Source organism: Platichthys flesus, chromosome 11 (assembly GCF_949316205.1).
Source record: "Platichthys flesus chromosome 11, fPlaFle2.1, whole genome shotgun sequence".
Classification (NCBI taxonomy): Eukaryota; Metazoa; Chordata; class Actinopteri; order Pleuronectiformes; family Pleuronectidae; genus Platichthys; species Platichthys flesus.
Window position 1 is genome coordinate 1,607,286 of NC_084955.1, and position 26,313 is coordinate 1,633,598.

The following is a 26,313-nucleotide window of genomic DNA, read 5'->3' on the forward strand; positions in this document are numbered from 1 at the left end:
ATAGTTTATTAAAAAGTATCATTGCAGGCCATTGCTATTTTAAGAATATATCAATTGGCGTCAAACACAGTCTTGCAGGTGTGCGTAACAAAGCCCTAAGAGGTATGTTATGTGGGCATTAGATAAAAATGACCTTGTGAGAAATGATTCTTACTAACCCCAGGAAGATTTTCATTATATGACATTGCGAGGGGAAAATAACAATTGATCAGCTGAGTTTTGTCCATCATGATGGCTTTATCTGCATCTGAAGTAGTTGGAGACGCATATGAACTTAAGTAAATTATCTTGTGCAAACAGGTTAATATCTTGTTCCCACAATATCTTGTTTAATTCTGCTCTAAAGTTGGGCATTTTAACATTGGATTCGATGGGACTTTCTTTTTCTTGGAGCAAGGCGTAGCGGTTTCCCATGGAACACTTCCGTGTTGGCCTCATCGCTCAGCCCAGGATGTTGGGGACCCGTACTACACAACTTCCTCAATTGAACTTCAATTTTCCCGAGTCCATTGAAGGCATCACAAACTCCTGCTACATGCGACACAACTGAGGAACTTTTCGCTCCTGAGTTTCCTCTCAGGCGCCAGGACGTGGGATGCGGGGGATGAGATGAGGTGGAAGACAGCGAACAAAGATGTGAAGCGATAGTAGGAGTTTCGCTATAGAATAATATTACTTCACTTATTGCTCGACAAGGAAAACATGGCGAATTCAAGCTCTCCTCAAATGACCTCCGCTCTCCGGGCGTCGATCCTGGAAAACCCCCTGCGGGTAAGTTTGTTTCAGAAGAGTTTTACATCTGAACTGTAGGTTCGCTCACTGAGAGAAGTGTGGTCTCCAGCAGAGCAGGCGTCATTTCACAAGTTGTGAAACAGTAACAACCTTTTTTTATTTATTTTAAGATAAGATATATACTTATAATAGTGTAATATAAGTAAAGCAGAGTTGCACGATGATGTAGTTGTACAGTATGTATAAGGAGATATTTAAATAAACATACATACATTCGGTTATGGACTGATATACACACGTATCCATTCAAAAGAGGGTTATCAATTAAATAATAATAATAATCCAATAATTAATGTAAACGTGCCAGGGCACTGCTATTTGGTTTTTCTCTTCCTCACTCAATTCGTCATGTTCCAGCGGTTGAGCTTAACTGCAGCAGTTAAATTCTACAGGGAGATGAGGAACATTTCCTTTTCTTTTATCTCTAAACTTGGAACTTCTCCCCCTCGACCTTATTTAGAGCTGGACGTTAAACACACTGTCCATGATGAGATTAATGTAGCCTCTTAAAATCATCTTGGAAGACAAAACATTACCTCATGCAGCCTCCAAAGCTCTTTGGGTAATGAACACTATGTGTGGATGAGGCAGGCAGACAGGCACAGAGATCTGTCGTTGTTAGCACCTGTCAGGACTATTTTCTAAAAGTGAATATGGCTAAATCCCTGTGTTGTAAGTTGAAAAGAAGCTTACAACTTTGCAAACTGTAATTTCTAAGGCTGAGTTAGCAGACTGTGTGCATGTCTGCTGGTGTGTGTTCATGTAATGATTGTGTGCCTTTAGAACTCTCCTGCAACGTGTGTGTTACTCCTCTGCCCTCCCACTGTTATGCATAGTCACATTCTCCTTATGCTCATCTTCCCCCTGTCAGTGATTCTCCCATGTTTTGTCTAAGTGACATTACGAGCAGAGGCACAGAGACAGGGAGAGAGTGAGAGAGCACAGAGGACGAATGAGAGGCGTGAGTAATGAGTAATGGCCCATGGGTGGGATGGTAGAGAATAGATCTACTGTAAGAGTACTGAACAGCTGGCCGATGGTCCCAGCTCCTCCTCTGTACAAAGCTACCTTCTCAGAAAACATCCCGACATCAGGAAGACAATATCTGTCTGTCTTACACTTTGCTGCCTTTCAATGTTTGCATGGGTGTGACATGTTTTGAGAGCGTATCCCATCAGTTGCCCTAACCATGCAAACAGTTGATGATGACAGGAAATAAAGGAAGAGTCAGATAGAGAATTACATGTAGAGCTCTTTTGTGTGATTCAAGCTGTGGGGGTTCATGCTCACACTATAAATCTGTTTAGTCAACCCTGTAAACATTATCTTAAAATCTAAACATCCTCTGTCTTCTGGCTAAAATTTGATCTAGCCACCAAGACATTTCATAAATACAAAACAACTGGCAAATACAAAACAACTCTTGTTACTGCAAATACTTTTCTGTGAGATAAGAATCAACATATTCCAGAAAACACTGTCTGTATGTGGAATGCTTACCTCGAGAGCGGTTCATCTTATTGGCTTCACAAGTGCAATGATTAGGTGGGTGCAATTTGGATACATGATCCATTCAATATTAATGAAATAAAAATAATTGTTGAGCAGAAGTACTTCTTCAACAAACTAAACCATTGTCTCATACTGTTGACCTAGGGAATCGTCTCTGACCAGCTAATGGATGGGTTCAGAAGGAATGTTCTTGACCAGTGTGTCTTCATGTTCGGACACAAAAACGTGTCCTTATTTAGTCAGGAATCCCATGTGGGATGTGTTTTACCTGAAGTCATGGGTGGAACCAAACTCCCTATATATGTGTGCTTTCATCCCCTGCAAGTCAGACTTTCACTATCTGGCTTGTGATTGTCTCCGGGTATACCATGGTGCCCGTCCTGACCTACAAATCTTCTGTGTAATAAACATATTTTTTATTTTTTTTATTTTATTTGATTAGGACAGTGCACATTAATCAATATGTCAGCCAGAGCATCAATATAAATATGCCGGAGTTAGCTTAATTGCTAATTTTCATCCGTTGTCCTAAGGCAGGTCAAGAACATAAAAACAACATACCAGTATACAAAATAGATTAAAAAAACACTTTTACACACAAAATAGGTCCCCATATCAAGAGTCCATATTATTCACATTTAAACTTGTCTCTGACATAGATTAATATTCCCCCTCCTCGCCCTGTTTCTCTATCTTTTCTAAATACATTATATCCTGGAATACTGATAGCTGCTGTAGATGATAAATGTGTCAACCAACTTTCAGATACACCAAGTATGTCAATATTAGAGTCACTCAATAAACGTTCCATTTGCTCAGTTTTGTTGACAATGCTGCGAATGTTAATATGGCCCAGTAGAATTCCGCTTGGTTTAGATCGTGAGTCCCAAATGGTTTTGGCATTATTAAGGCTTTTAAAGAAAGGCATTTTGTGTTGCTTCTTAATTGCCGGATTTAGCGAATTTAGTTTTTTCTTTGTTGGATGAGTTACTTGAGGTTGTAGCACATTTTGTGAACATGTCCCATATTGTGGTGAGAACTCAGTTAGAGGTGGAGAAAGCCTGGCCTGGTATGATGGAAGCCCAGCTGGTGGAGACCCAGCAGGCACTGGTAGGGACCTGGCCTGGTGTAGTAGAAGCCCAGCTTGCTGTGGTGGGAGCCCAACCTGTTGTGGTGAGAGTCTGGCCTGGTGTAGCTCAGCTGGCAATGGTGGAGGCCCAGCTGGTGGTGGTGGGAGCCTGGCCTGGTGTGGTGGTAGCCCAGCTGGCAGTGGTGGTAGCCCAGCTAGCAATGGTGGAGGCCCAGCTGGTGGTGGTGGGAGCCTGGTCTGGTGTGGTGGTAGCCCAGCTAGCAGTGCTGGTAGCCCAGCTAGCAGTGGTGGTGGCCCAGCTAGCAGTGGTGGTAGCCCAGCTAGCAGTGGTGGTAGCCCAGCTAGCAGTGGTGGTAGCCCAGCTAGCAGTGGTGGAGGAGGCCCAGCTAGCAGTGGTGGAGGAGGCCCAGCTAGCAGTGGTGGAGGCCCAGCTGGTGGTGGTGGGAGCCTGGCCTCATGTGGTGGTAGCCCAGCTAGCAGTGGTGGTAGACCAGCTAGCAGTGGTGGAGGCCAAGCTAGCAGTGGTGGAAGCCCGGCTAGCAGTGGTGGAGGCCAAGCTAGCAGTGATGGTAGCCCAGCTAGCTGTAGTGGAGGCCAAACTAGCAGTGGTGGTGGCCCAGCTAGCATTGTCTCAAGCCGACACCGTACTTCTCCTTCTTCGTGGGCACCCAGCGAGACATCCTCCGCATCGAGGCTTCCTGCGCGTCGCCCGCGAGCAAAAGGGTGCAGATGGTCGCTGGCCACATACATCTCGGAGAGCTTCACATGGACAGTGAGACCTTCTTCTTCTCTGCTCAGCTCCGAGTTTCCCAGAGTTTCTCTGCTCTTTCCCAGAGCTACTGCTATTTTTAGATCAAACTGACATTCAGACAGCTACACTAATCCAGAAGGTTTATGTTCAACAATCTATTCTCTTCTCTGTCTACAACCAAGCTTTTAGGATCTTTGACCTAATTCCAGGTGACCTGTGTGTGGCTGCCACCACAACAGTGACAGCTGTGGAATGCTGGAGTTTCAATATGAGGGGTGTGTCATGCGGAACTTGGAAATATGAGGCTGATAAGACAGACAGATACTGTGGATGTTTGTTTTGGAGCAGAGGTGCAGTAAAAAAAACTCTCTTTCATGATTATACAACAAGAATGAGGTCTGCTGAGATTCCTTCATCATCAACAACTTCTACAACATCATCGACCTCTCGGCTGCATCAAATATACGATACCTATTCAAGAGACAGTATATGCAAGTTCAATTGGGATATGGCCACATATCATTTGCTAAGTACAATCTTGCCTATAGGGCAATAAACCATTTTCCGATTAATGATAGCATTCCTCTTTCTCCTCTTAACCTTAATACTTGTGAGACTGGGAATGGTACGGTATGCTCTCCATGATATACCTCTCCATTTATGTTAAACAATGTCTTGTCCATGAATTTTGATATTTTGTTGACATGCTATGCTGTCCATCCTGGGCGAGGGATCTCTCACTTGCAACTCTCTCAGGTATTTTTCCTCAGTCATCAAGGGCAAATTGTGATTTATTTATTCTGTCTATCCTGGTTTCCTCTATCATTGTGTCAGTGCTGACGCTCATCATGTCCATGTGTCTTCTTAACCCACCAAACCTGAGCAGAAACTAAAAGGCTTCATCAAGAGATTAGCCCATCCCAGGGAGGGACAAATCCGCATTGTCAGTGCACACAAAGGGCCACGCTGTCTGTCCGTCTGCCTGATGGTCAGTTTGTCTCAAAGTGATGAGGAGGAGGGTTAGTGCTGTCAGTCTCCCAGTCAGCTATCAGGACCATTCTCGGTTGTTTTTTACTTTTGTTGTTTAAAATGATTGGTGCTGGAAATGTCCACTTTGTTTGTAGTTGGGTTAAGTTATGGAGTTTTGTTCTAATGGATTGATAACAGTGTCCAAGAGAATAATTGTGTGTGCAGAGTTATACATGCACCTTTATGAGGATGATATTTTTGCAAAGTCAGATGTAGGGATGAGGATTAAGGTCAAAGTAAAGCTCGTACTAGCATACAGTTGTGATGTGTGTGTGTGTTTGTGTGTTCAGGAAACTTGCGCCTTCCAGTTTTACACTTTAATTGTGAAAAATGCCATTACTATTGTTAAGGGGTAAGGACCTTGTTAAGCCCTATGAGTCAAATTGTAATTTGGGAGTATGGGCTATACAAATTCATTTAAAACTACATTATTCTTCCACAGGACAATGAACAAAAAACTAAATTTGACCCTGTTGATTCATCTCATCTCATCTCATTTTCATCCGCTTATCCGGGGTCGGGTCGCGGGGGGAGCAGCTCAAGCAGGGGGCCCCAGACTTCCCTTTCCCGGGCCACATTGACCAACTCTGACGGGGGGATCCCGAGGCGTTCCCAGGCCAGTGTTGAGATATAATCTCTCCACCTAGTCCTGGGTCTTCCCCGAGGTCTCCTCCCCACTGGACGTGCCTGAAACACCTCCCAAGGAAGGCGCCCAGTGGGCATCCTTACCAGATGCCCGAACCACCTCAGCTGACTCCTTTCTAAGTGAAGGAGCAGCGGCTCTAATCCGAGTTCCTCACGGATGGCTGAGCTTCTCACCCTATCCCTAAGGGAGACGCCAGCCACCCTTCTGAGAAAACTCATCTCGGCCGCTTGTACCCGTGATCTCGTCCTTTCGGTCATCACCCAGCCCTCATGACCATAGGTGAGGATAGGAACGAAGATCGACCGGTAGATCGAGAGCTTTGCCTTGCGGCTCAGCTCTCTTTTCGTTACAACGGTGCGGTAAAGCGAACGCAATACCGCCCCCGCTGCTCCGATTCTCCGGCCAATCTCACGCTCCATAGTACCCTCACTCGCGAACAAGACCCCAAGGTACTTGAACTCCTTCACTTGGGCTAAGGACTCATTTCCTACCCGGAGTAAGCAATCCATCGGTTTCCTGCTAAGAGTCATGGCCTCAGATTTAGAGGTGCTGATCCTCATCCCAGCCGCTTCACACTCGGCCACCAGCCGATCCAGTGAGTGCTGAAGGTCACAGGCCGATGATCCAATGAGGACCACGTCATCTGCAAAAAGCAGTGACGAGATCCTCAGACCACCGAACTGCAACCCCTCCCCACCCCGACTACGCCTCGATATCCTGTCCATGTATATCACAAACAGGATTGGTGACAAGGCGCAGCCCTGGCGGAGACCAGCATCCACTGAGAACGAAACTGACTGGCTGCCGAGGACGCGAACACAGCTCTCGCTTTGGGAGTACAGGGATTGGATGGCCCTGAGGATAGACCCCCTTACCCCATACTCCCGCAGCACCTCCCACAGTTTCTCCCGGGGGACCCGGTCATACGCCTTCTCCAGATCCACAAAACACATGTAGACCGGATGGGCATACTCCCAGGCCCCCTCCAGGATCCTTGCGAGAGTGAAGAGCTGGTCTGTAGTTCCACGTCCGGGGCGAAAACCGCATTGTTCCTCTTCAATCTGAGGTTCGACGATCGGCCGAACCCTCCTTTCCAGCACCTTGGAGTAGACTTTACCAGGGAGGCTGAGAAGTGTGATGCCCCGGTAATTGGCACACACTCTCTGGTCCCCCTTTTTGAACAGGGGAACCACCACCCCAGTTTGCCACTCCTTTGGCACTGTACCCGACTCCCACGCGATGTTGAATAGGCGTGTCAACCATGACAGCCCCTCAACACCCAGAGCCTTTAGCATTTCTGGCCGGATCTCATCAATCCCTGGGGCCTTGCCACTGCGGAGATGTTTGACCACCTCAGTGACCTCCACCAGGGAAATTGACGATGAAACACCATCAACCTCGAGCTCTGCCTCCAACATAGAGGGCGTGTTATTCGGATTCAGGAGTTCCTCAAAGTGTTCCTTCCAACGTCCGACAACCTCCTCAGTTGAGGTCAACAGAGTCCCATCCTTACTGTACACAGCTTGGATGGTTCCCCGTTTCCCCCTCCTGAGGTGCCGGATAGTCTTCCAGAAACACTTTGGTGCCGACCGAAAGTCCTTCTCCATGACCTCTCCGAACTTCTCCCACACCCGCTGCTTAGCCTCCGACACGGCAGCAGCTGCAGCCCTTCGGGCCTGTCGGTACCCTGCAACCGAGTCAGGAGTCCTCCAGGATATCATATCCCGGAAGGCCTCCTTCTTCAATCGGACGGCTTCCCTGACCACCGGTGTCCACCACGGTGTCCGAGGGTTACCGCCCCTTGAGGAGCCTAAGACCCTGAGGCCACAGCTAGCCGCCGCAGCTTCAGCAATGGAGGCTTTGAACACCGCCCACTCCGGCTCAATGCCCCCAACCTCCACAGGAATGCCAGAAAAACTCCGCCGGAGGTGTGAGTTGAAGATACCTAGGACGGGGGCCTCCTCCAGACGTTCCCAGTTCACCCGCACTACTCGTTTGGGCTTACCAGGTCTATCCGGAAATTTCCCCCACTCCCTGATCCAACTCACAACCAGATGGTGGTCGGTTGACAGTTCCGCCCCTCTCTTTACCCGAGTGTCCAAAACATGCGGCCTCAGATCAGATGACACGATCACAAAATCGATCATTGATCTTCGGCCTAGGGTACTCTGGTACCAGGTACACTTATGAGCACCCTTATGTTCGAACATGGTGTTTGTTATGGACAATCCATGGCTAGCACAGAAGTCCAATAACAAACGACCGCTCGGGTTCAGATCAGGGAGGCCGTTCCTCCCCACCACGCCTCTCCAGGTGTCTCCATCGTTGCCCACGTGGGCGTTGAAGTCACCCAGCAGAACTACGGAGTCCCCTACTGGAGCCCCATACAGGACTCCATTCAGGGTCTCCAAGAAGGCCGAGTACTCTGAACTGCTGTTTGGTGCATACGCACAAACAACAGTCAGAGTTTTCCCCCCTACAACCCTTAGGCGCAGGGAGGCGACCCTCTCGTCTACCGGGGTAAACTCCAACACCGCGGCGCTCAGCCGGGGATTTATGAGTATCCCCACACCCGCCCGACGCCTCACGCCCTTGGCAACTCCGGAGAAGAATAAAGTCCAACCCTTATCCAGGAGTACGGTACCAGAGCTGAGACTGTGCGTGGAGGTAAGCCCCACCAGATCTAACTGATAGCGCTCCACCTCCCTCACAAGCTCCGGTTCCTTTCCCCACAGCGAGGTGACGTTCCACGTCCCCAGAGCCAGCTTCTGCCGCCCGGGTCTGGTCCGTCGAGACCCCCTACCTTCGCTGCCACCCATGTGGCTGCGCACCCGACCCCAACGGGTCTTCCCACAGGTGGTGGGCCCATGAGATGAAGAGAGGGGGGGTGCCACGTAGTTTGTTCGGGCTATGCCCGACCGGGCTCCGTGGCAAACCCGGCCACCAGACGCTCGCCATCGAGCCCTCCGTCTGGGCCTAGCTCCAGACGGGGGCCCCGGGCTTCCTCCGGGCTGGGTCCCATCTCCTCTTTTGTCGATATTCATTGAGGGTTTTGAACCATTCTTAGTCTGGCCCCTCACCTGAGACCACTCTGCCATGGGAGACCCTACCAGGAGCACAAGGCTCCAGACAACACAGCCCTCAGGTTCACGGGGACACGCAAACCTCTCCACCACGATAAGGTGACGGTTCAAGGAGAAGCTGTGGAATATGTCTTTCAACCTATCAGCATGACCCGTCACACTACAGTGAAGTTTAATAGCAAAGAAATGCCAATAAAATAAGATATGACACTTTATCATTAGCTCTCCTAAGTCATTCAATGTTATACATAAACGACAAAAAAAACTAATCATAACCCAACACCAAAGCAATTTTATATACACATTCATTGCATCACGCGTTATTAATAAGTGGCTACATTCAAATTATTACTCCTTATAATAATATATATGCGACGGCTGTGGCTCAGGAGGTCGTACAATAATCAGAAGGTCGGCAGTTTAAACCTCATTTTCCCTTTCTGCATGCCAAAGTGTCTTTTCTCAAGATACTGAACCCCCAAATTGCCCCTGTAGGATATATCTAACTGAGAGAAAGTACTGCACATACATGCACTGTACATACGTGTGTGAAAATAAAAAAACTGTACTGTGAGGCGCTTTGATTGGTCATCAGTCCTAGGAGAGCACTTTATAAATAGAGGCAATACATTTAGTGCTCTGGAAGCTCTGCAGTCCGAGTTCTGCAGACTGTTCAGTCGAGCCTGTGGAACTCCTAATCATCTTATACACAGCAGTACAGTGCAACACAAGGGGCCTTGTGTTGTGGAGTCTCCTGCTTTTCTTTGGTGAAAGGTTCAATGTTTGCTAAGTAAGCTGACAAGCCAACGGCACACCCAGCGTACCGGCCTTACCCACCTCAATGTCTTTGTTTGCTCTTTCTCTCTCTCTTTCTCTCTATCTCTCTCTCTCTCTCTCACTCACTCACTCACTCACTCACTCACTCACTCACTCACTCTGTCTTTGCACCAACACTGAGACAACTTACAAACAAGCCTAAAAAGACAATAGTTAACTGCAAGTAGGCTGAATTTACTTGCTGGTAAGTGATGATTGATGAATGAATCCAATAAAGGGTGAGATGAATCCCTCCTCACACTTTAAATTGATTCATTTCCGGCATGATGTCTGTTGAATTAACCATCCTCAGGCTGTACATTCACCACCTTGTACTGTTGATATACAGTTTTCTTCCCTCCCTATGTCTCTCATACACCTCATTCTGCCCACTGACAACTCTCAGCATTAACCAGCAGCCTTCTTGTGAGCTCAGTAACAGCAAAGCAGTGGAACAGTTGCACTCAGTCCTGTGAAGCTTGACAAGGTTATTGATCTTGGTTTAGAGAACAGACCATAGCTGGCCTGAAGGATGACACTGTCTGTCTGATCATGAATTACAACAGAGTCATATCTTACAGGCAGCCCACCACACATACTCTTTCTCTTTTTCTCTGTCTGTCTGTCTGCTTCAGTGTGTAGTCATTGCACACCCACACACCTACACTTCTTTTTACCGTCATCCAATATTTGTCCCCAAGGAATCTCATCATCAAGTCGCCCATCTGCTCCCCACCTCCTCCCAATCCTGCTTACCTCTGACTGCAATCATCGCTTACATTCTCACAGACACACACACACACACATTCCTGTTAACCTCTGATGTGATGTTACAGATCACTGGTCTCATCAGACTCTGTATGAGGGTGAGTGGAGACAGAGGTAAAGACTCTGATGTAGAGGGGAGGAATGATTGTAGGTGGTGATTTTGAATTTAAATTGATTTAAGTACACTAAACTTAAATTCTTTATCAGGCTGACAAGGAGATGAGTGCTATTATTCAACAAGAAGTAGTGTTTTTATTTGAAAGTTGGATGAAAACATGTTGTTTAATGAGCTTTGGTTTTTATTATTATAAAATAATAATGATAGAGCTTTTCCAGTGCTGATGTGCTCCAACAGAGTTATTCGACATTGGGATTGTGTTATAGTGACCATCTTTTGTGTTTGGAATCTGGAGGAATTAATTTACCCTCCATTCATTGTAGTTTCATTTGATCACTGTGTTGTTGTATCATATTGTCAATAATATGCACATTATTGACAATAACCCACTGCGCTCTCTCTCTCTCTCTCTCTCTCTCTCTCTCTCTCTCTCTCTCTCTCTCTCTCTCTATCAATCCATATTAAAAAATCTAAATTTGTCATAAATGAGGGCGATTAAAATGGTATAAAAATATTATTTTCACACACTATTAAATGATCACCAGTTGGGTAGAACACATATAAAAAATTAGATCCATGTATAACTTGAGTGTTATTTTTTTCAATCAATTAATCTAATTTTAGTTGTATAGCCCATATTTACAAAACAAAATGTGTTAGGAAATTTAGAAACCTCAAAGAGAGCCACATGTGAGGATCCATGCATTAGATGCCACATGTAACTGAGAACATCAACCAAACAACAACATTAACAACATTGATTAGAAGAAACTGTTTGTAAGTGTAAGTGTGTCAATGTTTAAAGTATTTTTCCATTAGAGCTCCAACTCTCTCCTCTTTCATGCTGTGCCTCATATCCTTCTATTATACCTCCCATCTTTGTAAATCCCCTTTATTTTCCCCTCCAACCTCAATCGCTCTCATATTTCTCCTTCAAGACATAGACAAGATGGATGTGCATGGCTGTTGTTACTAGTTTTCCTGTGATTGAGTTTCTTTCTTTAGGTTTTCATCATTTCCACCCCTGCTGTGTACTTTCATTTCTTTGTATAACTTTGTCCGCCCACAGCCACTGGTATGTTCATGACCTAAAATTAAATTTCCTCTTGGCAATGATTTTCCTAGCATATGGAGGGAAGAAGCTCTATATTCTAGAAACAATTAAAGCAAATGGATCTTGTTTCTCCTTCCATCAGTTAAAAACCATGAATCGCTGCTGAAAGTTGGCTAGAAAAAAATGCCCATATTATCTTGTCCTGATATTATAGGTAGCCCATGATGAAGTGTAACTTTTCAAAAGTGAAATAATAAGATTCTTATTCAAGGCATTTTTGGATGCATCATTTGTCAAGACCTTCACATACATTTGTAATGAGCATCGATCAGTCAGTCTACTTCTTCAATCCAGACTGACGTGTCTCAACATTTATCATTAAAAAAAGGTAAAGACATTCATGGTCACCAGAGTATGAAGCCACTGATTTTGGTGATCCCTTTCCAAGTAGCAAGGTAAAGGAATATGTTTCAAATAAAAATGAACTACTGTGATGTATTACTATGACATATTAGTGGCCATGTTAAATCAATCAATCGATCTAATTGTGTTTGTATAGCCCATATTCACAAATCATAATTTGTCTCAAAGGGCAACATCCTCTGCCCTTAACTCTCAACAAGAGTAAGGAAAATTGACAACCTTCTAACAGGGGGTAAAAACCTTGAAACCTCAGAGAGAAGAAACATTTGAGGAATCCCTGTCCCAGGACGGACAGAAGTGCAATAGATGTTATGTGTAACTGAACACTTATGTGTAACTGAACACTTATCCTCATAATACTACACGTAGTATTATGAGGATAAAGTAATAATTTTAGCTATACTTTGCTTTAGGTTTGGTATATCAGTACCATCATCAAGACAAATATTGTGAAGAAACTGTCTTTTCTGAAGAATAGACCTTCCTATTATTTGAGGACGAGGAAAAGTTTGGTTGTGACTGTAAATTGTTCGGTACATCTGCATAAGTATATTCAAAGGGTTTCATAGTTTCATCCTGAGATTGGTTCAAGTTTTTGGATCCAGAAGGAGTTAAACTGCTGCAAGAATAGGTTCTCCTACCTGCTTTTTTCTTTTCTTTATTCTCGTAAAAGAACGAGGTTTTTCTTTTAATATTACGATTTTTTTGGTTTACATGTTGAAATGTTTGATATGTTAACACACAAAAATAATTCAAACATAATAAATATTTTACCTGCGAAGTTGCCAGCTGTATTTATCTTACTTTCATCTTGCTGATGTCAGCATTTAGCTGTAGGCTTTTGTACAGCAAAAGAAATCCTATAATTTTTATAATTTCCTAGTGAGAAACTTGTCTTTCCCTCACTACCAACTACTCCTTTGACAATTCTGGCTGCATCTTTCCAGTTCCTTTACCAAAACATTGCTTACAGTCGGTGTCAGGCTGTTTTTGTTTCTAAAGGTGTGAACTGACCTGCATCAGTGAGGTGTTGTATATCCTTGGAGAATTAAGATGCTGAGGGAGTGATTGTGTTTCTGCATATGTGTGTTAAATACCTGGGTATGTTGTTATTGACTGCTTGTGACTGCGTTTGTGAAGTTTGATTCTATCTCATATATACATTAATATTAACAATAGAGGCCTCTGCTCTCTTAGGCCACAGATACACACTTTGGTGCCGTTGAACAGAGCAGCAGTGCAGCAGTTTGGTCAGTGGTTATCATTGAAGACCTGCAGGGAGTATTATGGGGTGTTTCTAATTGTTGTGTGACAAGTATTACATTGTCTTATCTTCCTTCTGTTTACTGTGTGTTTCGACAGACCTATCTCCTGGGAATCATCATCTCTATATGTGGGAATGTCGTCATCAGCATTTCACTCAACATACAGGTATGAAGTGCTGGAATCCAGCTGTAGAGCAGACGCTCGGCACACAGCAGGCAATTAACGCCTGTACAGACTCCTTCTGCACTGCTACACTGCTTTTCTCTGAACAGAAATGGATGTTTCAGCCTATTTCATTTTTAATTGAACACTGTGATTGGCAACATACTTGTCCAATTATACAGAATATTCAAACACATTTTCTGGACTTATTCAAAATACGAATTATTCTAACAGTATATAAAGACTATTTTCAACCGAAGTGTAAATATCCTGAGCTATATGCTGTTAAATCATCAATCCAAGCCTTTTAGAGAATGTATGCAATTCGTTAACCCCAGCAAGCATTAAGTAGGCTGACAGGCTTTAGAGACTGGTATAAAAACATGACCTGTCTAAAATTAAGATTTTTGTTCTACTGCACAGTTTCAGTAATTCCACAAAATACCCAAAGTATGTAACTAATTTACTTTCAGATTAGGCAATGTAAACTGCTTTTACGGCAGCAGCATGCAGGCTGTGTAAGACAGATTCAGAGGCAGCGGGACAACCTCAATTAAAAAATGCTGGGAAAAGTTGATGTTCATTAGCAACGGTAAGCACTCAGAGATAGAACTGGAAATGTGTATTAAGTATAGGCCTACATTTACATTTGCCCTAAAGCTGATAACTTTTTGATCAAACATTGTTTATGTTTCTATATAAATTATTAACAAATGTTTGAGTTTGTATTGGATCCACATAATCTGAGTGATGCCTCTGGCTCCCGTTCCCTCTCTGTCTGACAGAAATATGCCCACGTCCGTCAGTCTCAGCGTGGCTCCAAGCCCTACTACACCTCTGTGATGTGGTGGTGCGGTGTGGTTCTCATGGGTGTTGGGGAACTGGGGAACTTTGCTGCCTACGGCTTTGCCCCAGCATCGCTCATAGCCCCACTGGGCTGTGTGTCTGTCATAGGTAAGTAAGTCCTACCCTTTCTGTCTCATACATTATCCATGCATGAAGGCAAGATGAAAGGTTGTTTCCTTTGGGAATGGCAGGCAGTGTTGCCATGTGAGGTGTGCTCTTTATATTCTCATCCTGTCGTAAATGGTCCCATTTTTGCCATTTGTTTGCATTTTGTGTTAAAAAAAAAAAGGTTTTACATTAGTGTGGGATATCTGAGAATAAAACTTTGCATAATGAGATCTACGAAGTGTACATACTGATTTCCAAACTCAGCACAAATCAGCTGAAAGTAAGAATTGATGTGTTTGTAATTAGATTATAAATGAGCTCTACATCAGGAACACATCCAAATGGGGTCTGAGTCTTTGGATCTCAGGAAGCATCCAGGACACATTCTGGTGCTGACCACTTGTTTATCAGTTCCTTCAGGACAGATGTTAATACAAGGACTACAAGTGTTCTTCAGTAGCCAAGATAGGACAAACAAAATGAACACCATGAACCTTTCAAACTGTCATCAGGAAAACATGGAGGTGTAAGGATTTCTCAATACTTTTCACAAAATGCTCCATTGATCCATATGTTAGGCCAGCTGTCTGTCTTTGCGTGCAGTTAAGAAGTGACAATGCAAATTAATAAAAATAATAATGGGTCAAACTGGCAAACTTTGGAGCACAAATCTAGTTTATTACAGGTGATAGTTTTCATTGTGAAGAAAAAATCTAGTTATGACAAGCTCTGTCTTCAGATGAAACTGAAGACAAAGAGACCCCACAGACCCAATGGGAGATGTAAAGGGTCTGCTGATGAATGTAGGCAGTCACTGACTGCATTGAATAATAAATATGATGATTTGTGCGACTTCATGGGTCTCTCTCTTGTTGTTTTAATCTCCAAACATTTGGCCACTATGTGTTCAGTATCTCCCACGCAGCTCTTTCTATGATTAAAGCTGAGACATGGCCCTTTAATGTCATATCCATTATGGTATTTCAAAATAAATGTGCTAAAATACAGAGCCCTAAGAGCAACAAAGGCACAACTATCTTACTATGTACAGTCTGGACTGTAGTGTCCACTTGTTCAAATGTGTGTCCTCTAGATTAATGGATTGGCCACTGTTATCCTCAGATTGACATATGACATATTTTCCTTTTATCGGAATAATTCTCAGATTCCTGAAAATGTAATACCAGCAACATAAAAGCCACATTAGAGGAACATACCATAACTTGTCTTAATCAAGTGAAAAATGGTATACATTCCCAGATTAGGAATCACTGATCTACTGAACACAGAAACAATTGACTGGGATTAATATTGTATTATTCTTCTTTTTAAAGATGTATTTACCAAGAGCAAATACTGCTCCTTGAACAGGAACTGGAAGGTCATGAGAATTACACATTGACACGTGTTGATCTCCTCTCTGTGTGAAATCATCATTTAGTGATGAAACTGAGTCAACAAATACTCTTGACATTATGAAGACGTACCGAAGCCTACTCCAGAGATGATCATTTTTACAGCCAACAGTCTGAATTAAACTAAGCCGGATTCATTAGCAAATCAAAACATATCCTGCCTGGTTGTACAGCTGGCAGCTGCTCAGTGCAAACACAGGTTAAATATTGAAGAGGTTTATGTCTTACCTCCTGCCACTATCAGTCCTGCGCTAGAGATGGTGGTGAGTCATGGATACTAAGCTATTACCTCAACGCTTCACACCATTTTCCCATAGTCATGTTTTGAAAGTGGATAAATGGTTTGAATAAAGCACTGAATCAAGTAGTTTTGCATGTACTTTAGTGAGTGAGCAATTACTTAGAAATATTACAAGCTTTTGTCAGTTTTTACAATGTAGGATGTTTTCTATTCAAATTCACACTTAGATGTAATGCAAGTTTGGATGGAAGAGGATTGTATCATCTCATGAATCACCGATGACTCTCTTTGTCTCTCGTCTTTCAGAGTATACAAAAACACTATTCCTTTTTGCTATAAGCACTGTCGAATGAACCCAAAGCTACAGGTTGTAACAATTGCTGTGCTCATTTCTATTCTTCTATCATTGCTATCCTTATTAAAAGTAGTGACTGCTAGTGGCGAGGCCTGTGTTGAATTTGAGTATGCATGAATATATAATAAGCAGCTGAAGTGTGTGTTGAAGAATGAATGAAGCAAGGGATGAATTGGTGAGAGGAAGGTGAAGGACGATATCTGCAGCTATGACATGGTTATGACATGACTCTGAATGTGCAGGTTGCTGTCTGTTATTGTGACTCCACCTCTCACCTCATGTTGACTCACACTTTATTCAAATAAGAACATTCACATACAGAATGGAAAATGGTCTGTATGTAAATAATGCTATTCTATTCTTGAACACCATTCAGAGCGCTTTGCAGTACTTCTTTTGCTATTCACCCATTCACACAGTGCAACTATGGGAAGCATTTTTTATCTAATGTGGAGTTCAGTATCTTGCCCAAGATGAGGAAGACTGGGATCGAACCCCAACCTTCTGGTTATGGGACGACCTTCCCTCTGCAACAGCCTGGTATGTAGGAATATGCTGATCTAAACACAGACTTTGGCGCTGTTGTGCCTGTATTCTGTGTGAGCTGTGTGTGGGTTCTGGTGGGGGCGGGCTGGGTGGGCAGACAGCAGGAGGCCTTGGGTGGGTAAACAAGAAGAGAAAAAAAGAGGATGGATGCTGAGAGCAAAAGACGGTGAGGTGAGAGGAGAGACAGACGAGAGTAGAGGAATGAAAAAAGAAAACAGCTAGATATATATACAGAATAGAAAGAAGAGGAAGAAGAGGAGGCAAAGGTCAGGATCAGGAGCCCAGACAATGCTGCTGTCTTTTGCCTGTCCCTGCATGTCACACTAGCACTCCAACCCTCCACTGGGAGCAATTACTGCTGTCCACATCCACAGAGCCCATCGATCTCTATTATGAATAACAGCATCATTCCAGGTGCTGTGGTTTGGAGCAGAGCATCAGATTCTCTGTCATCCCATGCAGAACAGGAGGGAAGCTGGCAAGGTGAAAAAACAGATAGATAAATACAGATAGCAGATTCATACATTGCATCAGCATCACTCACAGATGTCATTTGGAAAAGATTTCCGGGTGAAGTTGTGTTACAATTTCCAGGAGATCTTTGGTTTTAATTGCAATGGTTACATTAGAATATCATGAAAAACACATTCAATGTTGTTGTTAGGAGAGGCAGTGGTCTAGTGGCAGAAACTTGGACTATGGGCAGAGAAGGTCTCTGGTTCGTCTCTGGTTCGACTCCACGGAGAGACAACAAAGGACAAACCTGGATTGATCTGTCCAAAAATCCAAGAATCTCCCTACCCTGTCTAGTGACCCTGAGCAAGGCACCTTACTCCCCCAACATCTGCTCCCCGAGCGCCGTACATGGTCGCTCACTGCTCTGTGTGTCCTGCACCAGATGGGTTAAAAGCAGAGATTAAATTTCCCTACCTGCATGAGTGAGCCTTTGCATGTCTGTGCATGTGTTTGGGACTAATAAATGCATCTTAATCGCATCTTATATTTGTATTCACAAATCTTGGCCAACCACATGACAGCATACTTCCATCGCTCAAATCACTTTGAAAGAGCAATATGTACAAGGCTATAATATTTTTTTCTTTTGAGTTTTTCTTTGAGATGACGGCCCGACATTTTGTGCTTTCATATGTTCATGCGTGTTCATATAATGAAGGAGTGTGCGACATGGTGTGTTTTCCCACAGCAAGGCTCCCTTTACCGCACAACAGAGAAAGAACATGTAGAGGGGGCAGCACTGATGCACACATGCAAAAACGCACATCCACACACACAACATCATAAATACCCAGAGCCAGTGACAGAACTGTGTACCCCAGAGGTTTCTGTCGACACATTTCTCATTTTTGTCAAGCCGCATGAAGATCACTTTGTATGGAGTTGCTATGGTTACTTGTTAGATCCAGCCGGTTCCAGAGGCACATAGAGTCCTAAATGTGTGTGCGAACATGGTTGCAGAATGAATATTTTACCACCACTGGTATTCATCAGAGCACCAACGAGATTCTTTGTAAACATCTGTTTTGACAGTGATGTCCCTGCTGTCTCTTGTGTCCCCTGGAAGATACTATAGTTACAGGCAGATAGATTTACTGTCTATAGTAAATCTTTTCATCATTTAGCTGCAAAGTCAGTGTAAACACTGTAAACATCCTGAGGATCTGTCTGCCATGCCTCCACACCACAGGAATCCCCATGAATGAGCTGTTCATGCTCTGTATCTAATCTCCTTACAATGGCGGCAGAACCTCTACTCAAACTGCCTGCTGTCTGTCTGTCTTCCTCCAGCTTTTTCCAGCTGCTTCTATTTTCAGCCTGCCTGTCTTTGTCTCAGTGCCATCAGCTGCACACCTGTTCATGGGTATGTCTCACAGCAGCTCGCCACAGTTGAGTCCAAGCATCCCAACACATCTGCACACCTGGCTCTGCTCAAATTTGGTTGTGAATGTACAACAACATGGCTCCAAAAAATAGTGTCAAATTCCACTCAGTAATGCTTAGAGTTGAGGACCTCCAACATGGCAGCCTCAGTGTGCTATGTAAACTAACCTCCTCTCTGTGACAGCAGTCTGCTCGCTGCTTGTTTGTCTAGTAGTTTGTTATTCTGTCTCAGGCAGTTAGTCCACTTGTGTGGTCATCCATCTGTGTGTTGGCTTGTTTATCAGCACTGTCTGTCTGTCTATCTGCATGCATATCTGCCATATCCATCTCAGAATGCTGTCTGATCATTCACCTCCCCTGGTTCGACGCATGTCCTGGGGAGACATTAAGAAGACAAATCTAGCTCATGTGAAGCTGATAGCCTTCCAGCATCGCATCGCAGATTCCATCATGAATATTGATGAATGAGGTCATGAAAAATTAGGCATGCAACAGCATTTAGTTGTATTTTGATGTCGGTGTTGTGAAATCCTAATGAGTTTTATGTATCTAAGCTCGCTGACAGATTTTCCTGAGCTGATCAAAATTAAGATGTCAAGCATTGTTAGTGTATCAAGTGTCTCATCTCATCTCATTTTCGTCCGCTTATCCGGGGTCGGGTCGCGGGGGGAGCAGCTCAAGCAGGGGGCCCCAGACTTTCCTTTCCCGGGCCACATTGACCAACTCTGACGGGGGGATCCCGAGGCGTTCCCAGGCCAGTGTTGAGATATAATCTCTCCACCTAGTCCTGGGTCTTTCCCGAGGTCTCCTCCCCACTGGATGTGCCTGAAACACCTCCCAAGGAAGGCGCCCAGTGGGCATCCTTACCAAATGCCCGAACCACCTCAGCTGACTCCTTTCTAAGTAAAGGAGCAGCGGCTCTAATCCGAGTTCCTCACGGATGGCTGAGCTTCTCAACCTATCCCTAAGGGAGACGCCAGCCACCCTTCTGAGAAAACTCATCTCGGCCGCTTGTACCCGCGATCTCGTCCTTTCGGTCATCACCCAGCCCTCATGACCATAGGTGAGGATAGGAACGAAGATCGACCGGTAGATCGAGAGCTTTGCCTTGCGGCTCAGCTCTCTTTTCGTTACAACGGTGCGGTAAAGCGAACGCAATACCGCCCCCGCTGCTCCGATTCTCCGGCCAATCTCACGCTCCATTGTACCCTCACTCGCGAACAAGACCCCAAGGTACTTGAACTCCTTCACTTGGGCTAAGGACTCATTTCCTACCCGGAGTAAGCAATCCATCGGTTTCCTGCTAAGAGTCATGGCCTCAGATTTAGCGGTGCTGATCCTCATCCCAGCCGCTTCACACTCGGCCGCCAGCCGTTCCAGTGAGTGCTGAAGGTCACAGGCCGATGATCCAATGAGGACAACGTCATCTGCAAAAAGCAGTGACGAGATCCTCAGACCACCGAACTGCAACCCCTCCCCACCACGACTACGCCTCGATATCCTGTCCATGTATATCACAAACAGGATTGGTGACAAGGCGCAGCCCTGGCGGAGACCAGCATCCACTGAGAACGAAACTGACTGGCTGCCGAGGACGCGAACACAGCTCTCGCTTTGGGAGTACAGGGATTGGATGGCCCTGAGGATAGACCCCCTTACCCCATACTCACGCAGCACCTCCCACAGTTTCTCCCGGGGGACCCGGTCATACGCCTTCTCCAGATCCACAAAACACATGTAGACCGGATGGGCATACTCCCAGGCCCCCTCCAGGATCCTTGCGAGAGTGAAGAGCTGGTCCGTAGTTCCACGTCCGGGGCGAAAACCGCATTGTTCCTCTTCAATCTGAGGTTCGACGATCAGCCGAACCCTCCTTTCCAGCACCTTGGAGTAGACTTTACCAGGGAGGCTGAGAAGTGTGATGCCCCGGTAATTGGCACACACTCTCTGGTCCCCCTTTTTGAACAAGGGAACCACCACCCCGGTTTGCCACTCCTTTGGCACTGTACCCGACTCCCACGCGATGTTGAATAGGCGTGTCAACCATGACAGCCCCTCAACACCCAGAGCCTTTAGCATTTCTGGCTGGATCTCATCAATCCCTGGGGCCTTGCCACTGCGGAGATGTTTGACCACCTCAGTGACCTCCACCAGGGAAATTGACGATGAAACACCATCAACCTCGAGCTCTTCCTCCAACATAGAGGGCGTGTTATTCAGATTCAGGAGTTCCTCAAAGTGTTCCTTCCAACGTCCGACGACCTCCTCAGTTGAGGTCAACAGAGTCCCATCCTTACTGTACACAGCTTGGATGGTTCCCCGTTTCCCCCTCCTGAGGTGCCGGATAGTCTTCCAGAAACACTTTGGTGCCGACCGAAAATCCTTCTCCATGGCCTCTCCGAACTTCTCCCACACCCGCTGCTTAGCCTCTGACACGGCAGCAGCTGCAGCCCTTCGGGCCTGTCGGTACCCTGCAACCGAATCAGGAGTCCTCCAGGATATCATATCCCGGAAGGCCTCCTTCTTCAATCGGACGGCTTCCCTGACCACCGGTGTCCACCACAGTGTCCGAGGGTTACCGCTAGAGATGAGCCGGATACTTGGCTGAAACGAGTATCCGGTACGGATAAAGCACTTTTGCCGAGCACGAGTATTATACGAGTAATACGAGTCAATATCTGTGCTCGGACTGAATGAAAATCCTCACACAGCCTTACAGCGATCCTCCCCTTCACACACCGCTCTGCTCACTCACTCACAGAACAGCTCTCTGTCTCTCAGTCACTCAGGTTTGCGGGTCTTTAAGTTTGTTTTTATTTCAGTTTGTACTTACTTATTAACCAGTAGAGGTCTGTTAAACGTGGGTTCGTTCAGACGTGGTGCTGGTAGAAAGCGACTCACGTTGCGTCTCTGCCTGTCGGAGATTTTTTTTTTTTTTTTTTACTTCACGCATTGAGTGTCTGACTACTCTCTAGCGTCTGGCTTCTCTCTCTCTCTCTCTCTCTCTCTAGGTAGTAGTGGTATAAAAAATATTACAAATTAAGCTACACACACACACACACACACACACTCCCCCTCTCTCTCTCTGTCTCTCTCTTACTCACTCATACGCACACTCACACACACACTCACACACACACTCACACACACACTCCCGGGTTAAATCACACCCACTTCCGGGTTAGGACCCGCCCACTCCGAGTACGGATACGGATACAGATAATTCATATGGTTAACAGATACAGATACAGATACAGATAATGCTGTACTCGCTCATCCCTAGTTACCGCCCCTTGAGGAGCCTAAGACACTGAGGCCACAGCTAGCCGCCGCAGCTTCAGCAATGGAGGCTTTGAACACCGCCCACTCCGGCTCAATGCCCCCAACCTCCACAGGAATGCCAGAAAAACTCCGCCGGAGGTGTGAGTTGAAGATACCTAGGACGGGGGCCTCCTCCAGACGTTCCCAGTTCACCCGCACTACTCGTTTGGGCTTACCAGGTCTATCCGGAAATTTCCCCCATTCCCTGATCCAACCCACAACCAGATGGTGGTCCGCCCCTCTCTTTACCCGAGTGTCCAAAACATGCGGCCTCAGATCAGATGACACAATCACAAAATCGATCATTGATCTTCGGCCTAGGGTACTCTGGTACTAGGTACACTTATGAGCACCCTTATGTTCGAACATGGTGTTTGTTATGGATAATCCATGACTAGCACAGAAGTCCAATAACAAACGACCGCTCGGGTACAGATCAGGGAGGCCGTTCCTCCCCACCACGCCTCTCCAGGTGTCTCCATCGTTACCCAGCAGAACTACGGAGTCCCCTACTGGAGCCCCATACAGGACTCCATTCAGGGTCTCTAAGAAGGCCGAGTACTCTGAGCTGCTGTTTGGTGCATACGCACAAACAACAGTCAGAGTTTTCCCCCCTACAACCCTTAGGCGCAGGGAGGCGACCCTCTCGTCTACCGGGGTAAACTCCAACACCGCGGCGCTCAGCCGGGGATTTATGAGTATCCCCACACCCGCCCGGCGCCTCACGCCCTTGGCAACTCCGGAGAAGAATAGAGTCCAACCCTTATCCAGGAGTACGGTACCAGAGCTGAAACTGTGCGTGGAGGTAAGCCCCACCAGATCTAACTGATAGCGCTCCACCTCCCTCACAAGCTCCGGTTCCTTTCCCCACAGCGAGGTGACGTTCCACGTCCCCAGAGCCAGCTTCTGCCGCCCGGGTCTGGTCCGTCGAGACCCCTGACCTTCGCTGCCACCCATGTGGCTGCGCACCCGACCCCAACGGGTCTTCCCACAGGTGGTGGGCCCATGAGATAAAGAGGGGGGGGGCCACGTAGTATGTTCGGGCTATGCCCGACCGGGCTCCGTGGCAAACCCGGCCACCAGGCGCTCGCCATCGAGCCCTCCGTCTGGGCCTAGCTCCAGACGGGGGCCCCGGGCTTTCTCCGGGCCGGGTCCCATCTCCTCTTTTTTCGCTATTCATTGAGGCTTTTTGAACCATTCTTAGTCTGTCCCCTCACCTGAGACCACTCTGCCATGAGAGACCCTACCAGGAGCACAAGGCTCCAGACAACACAGCCTCAGGTTCACAGGGACACGCAAACCTCTCCACCACGATAAGGTGACGGTTCCAGGAGAGGTGTATCACGTGTATCACATCAATTTATGTTGACATATATGCATCTCTACTTTCAATGTGTGCACATGTGAATGAATGCATGTGTACACGTTTTGCTGTATTTCATTTCTGTATCAGTAAGTATCACTCTGATGTGCTCGCATTGCGTTGAAAATCTGATAATTCCTTATCCAATAATAGTATATACAATGCTGCAGTCTGATTGCAACACCATTGGTGCTACTATTATTTGTATCTGTATTTAGTCCATAATTTAGACATTTCTAATGATTAATCTGACTTTTGCATTAAATTCTGTCCTGAATATAAGGTTATAAAAAACAACTGAAAACAAATCTGTAGTCATCAGGAGATGAGCACTGATTGCTTTTATTCTACAATTCAAATTGATTTTGTGTTGAGACTCTATTAAGTGTACCATCATGCTATTGTTGATGTACAGTGTGGAGATATAATTGTGTTAGAGTACATATTATATTCTGTGTTCGCTGATGGGTGACAAATTTAATAGGAATATTTTTTCACTTTCCAGCCAGTGCTGTCATATCTGTGATTTTCCTCAAGGAGACGATGCGCCCCTCCGACATGATTGGTAAGCAAATGTTTGGCACTTCGAGCTGATATGTTCTCTAACATTGCTGCTTTGACTTGTTATAGTTCAGGTGTTAATCAAACTTCACTTCTCAGATGGTTCTCAGGTGCAATACAAAACACCTGTGATAAAGGAAACATGTTTCATTTTGGCTGAGAAAAGACTGTAGCTGTTAAAGAAAGCGCACAATCTATTCAACTGGCCTCTCTCAAATTGTTCTGTGAAAAGCTATCGCCTGCTGCTAAATGGCAGGGTTGCTACACTGATGATGATAATTACAACTGCTAGACTGGAAATTCATATCAGCACCTCACAAGTCTGGACATTGTAGGTTTCCGGGAGGAATCATTAGCATATTTTGTTACTCTCGTGTAAATGCTGAGTGACCTAGAAGCCGCATATTAAAAGCATTTAATTTAATGTTTTATTTATAAGAATCACTGACAGCAAGGTTTTGCAGTAGCACCTGTCACACAATGGTCAGACGAACCAACAAAAGAATTAGGGTTATAACTGAAATGACAGAAAAATATGATAACGCATTTTACAATGTGTATCAATGACATTGGTAAATCTGTGAGTTGACCAAGTACAAGAGTGATCTGAAAAATGTACCTCTTATGCAGTATAAAAAAAAAAAAATTTTCAGGGTTTGTTGCAAAGACCCTGAGTAGTGAAATGTTTGAGGGGTGAGTCATGACCCATAAGGGGCTTAACCATGAATTTAATTTCACTTTCTTCAACATTTCGATAAAAGGCTTAGGGGAAGGGATTTCAAGTTTGACAGCAGCCTCATGACTGGCTGGAAGAGACCGCGGCAGAATCTGATTGGCCATTTAGAAACACCCACAATCAGTTGATTAATAAGTGCTAGAGAGAGTGAGAGAATTGGGGGAAAGTCTTCCTGATTGAACTCACGCCAAGCTTCATTACAACCTCTTTGCTTTCTTTCTTCTGCAGGTGGCACCCTGGCAATAACAGGAACGTATCTTCTAGTGACCTTTGCTCCCCACACTTTCACGCCCATCACAGCCCATCTGGTCCAGTACAATGCCTTTAGCTGGCACTTCCTGCTTTATCTTGTATGTATCTCGACTGAGTTCAGTAATAGCTTGTATGGCATTTTCTTTTATACCTATAGATACTGCTTAGGCCCCATTGGTCACGTTGTCATTTTAGCAGCACACAACTGAAATGTCATTACAGCTCTTGGCTTAGTTCTAGTTAGCCTCTCCCCAATTCTGGAGTCCAGCGCCTGATGACGAATAAGCCTCTGGTGGCAGCGGCCAATATTTTGGAGCTTCCAGTGTAGACAGCAGATATGTCTACTGTTCACCGTACAGTGTTTACAGTCTGACTACCTTCATTCATCACACAAGTCCAACGTTTTTCCACAACATAAATGGAAATGGTTTTTAGTAGGTGTTTTAACTCTAAACAACATTTGGTCCAATCTCTTCCTGCCCTAACATCTTGTCCCTCGCAACAGGTTGTTCATTTTTACATGCAGAAGAAGAAGATAAGCCTGTCCCAAACTGGAGCATTACTCTCACTGGTTAATTAAAGTATAAAAATGTATTTGTCTGCAGTAAAGAATTTAATTGCAGCTGAATAACAGCCGGATTTATGTAGGTCATCCTTTCGGATGAAATATTTTTGGTGTTGCTTGGAGTTTGACCTCATATGGAAGAGCTCTGTCTACCAAAACCAAAACTGTATGTTTTTACATTCAGTGTTAAAATAATTGATCCCACCTAATGGTTTGCGAGTGCATTAACACTCACCCATGTGCTCACCTACTCCAAATTTACCCAGGCAGGGATAGCATAAACATAGCCGTTACCATGGTGAAAAGATCTGGAACAGAGTACAGAGCAGAACCAAAGTGCTTCAATATACATATCTCAAATGTGAACTCGAGTGTTTGTTGAAAAACACACCTTCGATGTTTATAAGGGGATATTTCAGCAGTGGAAGGTTATATATCCTGCTGCTTTTCCTCTGATGCCACAACTCTCATTGTGGCAGCAGAGTGAGACCGGGGATTCAGGATTATCTGAAGCGATGTAGGTTTAATCTTTATCAAAGGTGGCACTTTGACTACGTCACATTCTACATTTTCAGACAGGTTATGCAGAAAATGC

At 45.2% G+C, this 26,313-nt stretch overlaps 1 protein-coding gene across 1 annotated transcript in view; it reads left to right on the forward strand.

The window, feature by feature from the left end:
* The first annotated feature begins 490 nt into the window (after window positions 1-490).
* Window positions 491-26,313, forward strand: part of LOC133964867 (NIPA-like protein 2) — a 30,440-nt gene continuing 4,617 nt past the window's right edge. The window contains exons 1-5 of the mRNA XM_062399167.1: window positions 491-771; window positions 13,445-13,513; window positions 14,296-14,464; window positions 24,110-24,169; window positions 25,130-25,251. Of these exons, the coding sequence (XP_062255151.1) occupies window positions 703-771; window positions 13,445-13,513; window positions 14,296-14,464; window positions 24,110-24,169; window positions 25,130-25,251 (489 nt within the window). The 5' untranslated portion in view covers window positions 491-702. The remainder of the gene's footprint in view (window positions 772-13,444; window positions 13,514-14,295; window positions 14,465-24,109; window positions 24,170-25,129; window positions 25,252-26,313) is intronic.